At 48.3% G+C, this 6000-nt stretch overlaps 1 protein-coding gene across 3 annotated transcripts in view; it reads left to right on the top strand.

Annotated features, from left to right (window-relative positions):
- The window catches only part of OLFM1 (olfactomedin 1), a 32869-nt gene extending 30113 nt beyond the window's left edge, over positions 1-2756 (top strand). For all 3 annotated transcript variants that reach the window (XM_086475606.1, XM_086475608.1, XM_086475605.1), the window contains exon 6: positions 2082-2756. In XM_086475606.1, coding sequence (XP_086331732.1) covers positions 2082-2756 — 675 coding nt within the window. The remainder of the gene's footprint in view (positions 1-2081) is intronic.
- The last annotated feature ends 3244 nt before the right edge of the window (positions 2757-6000 follow it).

The following is a 6000-nucleotide window of genomic DNA, read 5'->3' on the forward strand; positions in this document are numbered from 1 at the left end:
TGTTTGCTGCATCCCTCAGCACTAATGTGATTTATACATCTGTGAAGGAAGAGTCAGGCCCGCTGCAGCTGAAGCTGGTTGATCACATGCTAAAGATCTTTCCCTGTCTTCAGTGAGTTTTGTCTCAAACACGTATTTTTTTAATATTTTATTTTATCCATGCCTTTTTCTGCAGTGTATTTTTGCCATGAGAGTAGACAAGCAGTTTTCTCCAGACTGCTTCACGAGCATGTATGTGTATATAATATATAAATCTACTGTGAATTTTATTAGAAACACAGAATTAAGTGAACTTCATTGGCTGCCCAGCAGAGTGAGAAACTAGGGATGGGGAGAGATGGGCAGTTTATCATATCCATCTTATGTCACCAAGCCCCAGGAGGTGTTCGGTGGTTCGTATGGTCGTTTGTTCATGTCACGAAATCATTGAACACAACTGGGGAAAATTGCGAGTCTCGCAGGAGCAGCCCGGCGGCGAGGCAGCAGGTGGATGCCGAGTGCCGGGATTGATGTGTATTGGCAGGAGAAGGTTGCTCAAAGCCAGCCGGTGCGATGAGACGTTGCTATCCATCCATCTCTGCTTCTCCAAAACACGAAATGCCTTTGGGTCCTGTCACCTTGCAGCCCCAGCGTGATGATATGGGGTTCTGCTCTTCTGGGCTTCTCTTTGTCTCTCTGAAAACCCAGCACCTTGCACTGGCATGTGTAATTTTTTTTAACAGCAAATAATGAAATGGGAGCAGCAGAGAGACAATCAGTTCTCTGGGGGGTTTTTTTGGTAATTTCCCAAGCGGGTTTAGTTGAACGCAGGCATTTCACGAAGCGAGGAACACTCTCCCGTGCCACGTCTGACAGCAGAAGCTCCCCCAGGCTGCTGGCACCTCTCTGCCATGGGCTCAGGGACAGGCGTGGGTTTTCCCTGGTGCTTTTGCAGCCCACCGTGGAGGGGTGAAGCTCAGAGCCCTTCGCCACACGTTCATTCCCCACCTCTGCAGTGTTCCCAGGGAGGTCACGAGGGAAGGCTGAAGTTCCCTACAAAGTTTTTGCAGACCTCACCTGCCTTTTCCAGTCCAGCAGCCAAAAGCACTTTTTACATGCACACACCGTGTGTAAATGTTTGTCTGCTCTTCTAAGGGACTCTGGAGACGGCCACGCTGCAGAGACAATGCTATCAGGTTTGGCAAGGGGTTTGCAAAAGAAGTTGGCGCCATAACATTACCCAAATCTGCAGCCTTAAAGGCTTCCCTCTTGCTATTTAATTTACTTTTCCTCTTTCCTAAACAGTTTCTACAGAAAGCAGCTCTCTTATTTTTAGGCAGCAACTGCATACAGAATGTCACTCACTGCCTGGATATTTCTTCTTGATACTGACTGCACAGCTCTGTCATTTGCCTCGGAATTGGTTTCCTATGACAAAAGCTTTTTTTTAAGGAGTCTAGACAGTGTCCCTAGTGGACTGGCACTTAAATGATGATCTAAAATCTCTCCCCCATCTACCAATAGCAAGATTTTGATGTCTTTCTCTCTTATATTTTAGCGGCCTTGGTTTAAGCTTTTGATGCAGAAGTGTATGATTTTTAAACCAATATGGACTTTGCCAGAATTTCCTTGACAATGAGCGATTGCATCCATCGCTTCTGCATGCCAAATTAATGGAGTCCTGCACAGCAGCTGCTGTCATTTACTGAGTGCTGCCACGGCGGGGCTTACGGGAAGGGAAAGCAGCATCAACATAATGTGCTGTGTTTAGCCAGAGAAAAGATGCTAATTGCCCTCTGGCAGGACGGTGCCAGTCATGGAGCACTCTCAGGGAACCTCTTAAGCTGCCAGGTTCCTGGGGAGATACCAGGTTACCCCCTGGGAAAGTTTTGCTGTTCGGTTGATTTCTTGGATGGTTTTGAGTTCCAAAAATCGGGTTTATTTCTGGGCGTAGGGGGCAGGCGTTGGACACATCGTTTTCCAGCGGGTTGGATGCCTTGCTCTGGATTTTGCTCCCAGCTCAGTTTCTAGGGTGCTGTGCAAAGGGCTCAGCCAGCTCTCTGCTGTTTTCTAACCCCACGTTGTTTCTGTCGCTCGCCCAGGTCTGGTACATGGACAGCTACCACAACAACCGCTTCGTCCGTGAATATAAATCCATGGCAGATTTCATGAATACTGACAATTTTACCTCTCACCGTCTCCCTCACCCGTGGTCGGGCACCGGTCAAGTGGTCTACAATGGCTCTATCTATTTCAATAAATACCAAAGCCACATAATTATCAGGTTTGACTTGAAAACAGAGACCATTCTCAAGACTCGCAGCCTGGATTATGCCGGCTACAACAACATGTACCACTACGCCTGGGGCGGCCACTCGGACATTGACCTGATGGTGGATGAGAACGGGCTGTGGGCCGTCTACGCCACCAACCAGAACGCGGGCAACATCGTCATCAGCAAGTTGGACCCCAACACCCTGCAGAGCCTCCAGACCTGGAACACCAGCTACCCGAAACGCAGCGCCGGGGAGGCCTTCATCATCTGCGGCACGCTGTACGTCACCAACGGCTACTCGGGAGGTACCAAGGTGCACTACGCCTACCAGACCAATGCCTCCACCTACGAGTACATCGACATCCCCTTCCAAAACAAGTACTCGCACATTTCCATGTTGGACTACAACCCCAAGGATCGGGCCCTCTATGCCTGGAACAACGGGCACCAAATACTTTACAATGTCACCCTCTTCCACGTCATCAGGTCTGACGAGTTGTAGTCCACCCTTGTTTAGAAACTGATTTCGGAAAAAAAAAAAAAAATAAAATAAAGGGAGAAAAGGGAGAAATGAATTTGAAAAAAAAAAATACTAATGTCAAGGAAACACACTTTAAGTAAGTAAATATATAAACAGCTGCCAAAATTAAGACCAACGTCATGGAGGATTATTCAGCATAAACCTGACAGATCAGCATTACCTCTACATTTCTAGAAGTCTGGCCCTGTGTTATAGACTCATGAATAACCATGTACTTGCAGCTGGAACTGCACTTAAAGAACCACTTCAGTTTGGGGTTTTGTTTTGTTTCTGTTCCGATAGCAAACCTGTAGTACATACTAAAGAAGTAAGGCAATGACTGTTGAAAGTTTATCCGTGGGAGACTTGCTCTCTTCTGTGTGTGGGTTGCATGGACATTTTCCCGACATCACGGTCAGCTGTGATGGATGTGTGATTTGTATTTCTTAGCAGAAAAAGCTGACCCGTGAGGAGCTCTCGCTGTCTGAACAAGACCTATCGCAGGTTAGTTTTCTTCGCCTTCCATTGCAGCTACTGTCTCTCAACTGTGTTCTTGTCACTTAGATTAACTGTGCTGAGACCCGAAGTAGCTCATGGATCTGTGTCTTAGTAACTATTAAACACGATGGTTTAAGTATGTATTATGAACAAGTTGTTGTACCCATATTGTTTGAACTTATGTATTCAGCAAATATATTGTATAATGTATGTCTGTTATTTACCAGAGGTGGCAAAACTTTGTATGTCCAGTTTATGCAATGAATGTTGTAAATGCAATGATGTAGTTTGGATTAATAAACGATGGTTTTGTTTCTAAAAAGAAAAAAAAAGATCAGTGTTCACCCTTATACACAGATAACCAATTTCATGTTGATAATTACAAGAATATTCTCTTACTGTTATACTATCTACATAGCATTATGGTGGTTGGAAATCGCTTCTGTGGGAATTCTGTGCCATCAGATTCCCACGGGAAGCCCTGTTTATGGAAGTGTGAAGGTAATTAATTTTTTTTAAGAGGAAAACTTTGTACTATCCACAGTTATCTAAGGAACAATAAAAATATTAGGAGACTTCCCTGCTTTGTTTATTGTCTTTGCTGTACGAGTGACCTTAGAGTAGGGGAGGGGTAACAGGAATTATTGTGGGGGGTTTTTTGGGTAAGCCTTGAGCAACCATCCTGACTTTCCGAACATCTTGACTTGACTATTACCTGATGCGTGGCTGCCGCTGGGAGCCGGAGGGGCCGGCAGCGAGGAGCTGGGGGCTGAGAGGATGGAGGCTTTGGCTCTCTGCTCTGTCGGGCTCACGCAGCAGGATCCCACCTCTGCTCCTGCGGCCACTCTCCGCTACGAGGGGAAGCGAAGGCGGCCGCAGCGAGGCTGTGTCGCCCCCTCCCCATCTCCCCATCCCGGGGGCTGATGGCAGAGCAGGGTCGGGGGGGGTAACAGCGTTCGGTATCAGTGCCACAACAGGAGGCAATCGTGTCATCTGTCGCTTTCGTTAGGAGTTGGAGACACGGTGCCTTGGACTGCTGGGTGCGATTGGATCGTTTCCCTTCTCAGATGCTCGGAGTGCTCCTCATCCTGAACGTGCTATAGCCTTATGCTTGTAAAAACCTCCTTCCATTTACCGCAGCTAGCTCTGCGATGCTTATTATGATGAGTAACCATTACTGTTGGGGCCTGAGACCTCAACGCCATCATTCCTCTTGTTTCTGCCAACGCAGGGGCCTCGCAGCGTTGCAGGATGCTGCAGTACCGCAGCACACACCTTGGGATGATACCAAGGCACTTTTCCAGCTGAAGGGTCCTAAAGCTCTTGATATTTTGAAGCTTAAGACACTGGGTGCTAACACGCTCTTCTCAACCACCCTCAATAAATCCTGCACTTCCCCGCTCTCCCCTTACACATTTCCACCGGATGCCAGGGCTCATTTTACTGGGAATCCAGCACCACTGGCAGCTTCATTCTGCTGCCACTGTCTGGTGTGAGATGTGGGGTCCCATCTCTGCCTCTGCTGTGAGATGTGGGGTCCCGTCTCTCCCCTCTGCCCCAAGGAGAGCACTATTCAGCAACTCCCGTGCCACAGCCGGCCCCAGGCGATGGGACAAGACCTGTCCTGCCTTCACTGCCCGCCTGAGGAGCCCGCTGAGCTGGATCTCACGGGCAGCAGGGATGCCTGGTACCTGTGCAAGCTGCAAAGGGCTCGCTCTGGTGTCGTTAGACTGTTGTTGCCTCCTTTCCAAACAGAGAAGCAGGTGACGGTGTTTAGCACCACCAGGCATGAGGATTTTTCAGCCAAGTGGGATGTGAACAGCTATATTCACTGATGAGGTTCAGCCTTCAAACTCAGCAGGCTGATACATCGGGGCCCTCGGAAGCAGCGCGGGTCACTGAGGTCGGGAGATTGAATATAAGCAACTGGTGACTGCTGCAAATTGCACATACGGATTTCAACCTCTCGGCCTTAGCAGAAGGTCCCTGCTGGGCTCTTCAGCAGGAGAAGAGGGGAAAGAAGAAAAAAAAAAATGGTGTAAAGTGGTTTCTCAGAGCTGGATTAAACCACAAGCCATGAACGAACTTCCACATGTAGATGTTTGAGCCAGTTACACGGGTTTGAGATACTGCCCTGTGTCAGCACTGCTGCTCTTACTGAAATACTGGCTGTATCCAGAATGAGGACAGCTCTCTGAGGACTCGTTTCTGTGCTACACACCATCTTTCCAGGGCTCTGGACTGCCAGGTTTGTGGAGATCTTTTTGATATTTAGCAGTGGATTTTCCTCCATGAAGCTAAGAAAGGGGGCTGGAGACCCATGGTGTAATTGGCAGCAGCATTGATCTTCAATGCACCAGAGAAATCTGTTAAGCCAAAAAAGCTGTAAGGCACCTGCAGTCATTTCTATTTAATTAATGTATTTCTTCAGTGCGAACTCATTTAAGGGGAGTGAGCTGTTTTTATAAGATTTAGAGCTGGATCCAGCAACCGCTGCAATCAATGGGACGGGTGCTGATGCCTCCAACAGGGGCTGGGCTTTTGCAGCCAGCTGAACCTGCTCGCCGCCCAGCTCCTCGAGTGCATCGGGGCCGTTCTCCTGCACTGTCTTGCCATAGCTTTGAATCACGGCTGCTGTCAGCTGTACTATGGGCTGAAGTGCTTCTCCGTGCAGATGATTGTCCCAGCAGCTGGGCTTTGCACACTCCTGTTTCCTACCCACCTGCGC

The sequence above is a fragment of the Leptosomus discolor genome, chromosome 19 (assembly GCF_034619465.1).
Source record: "Leptosomus discolor isolate bLepDis1 chromosome 19, bLepDis1.hap2, whole genome shotgun sequence".
Lineage (NCBI taxonomy): Eukaryota > Metazoa > Chordata > Aves > Leptosomiformes > Leptosomidae > Leptosomus > Leptosomus discolor.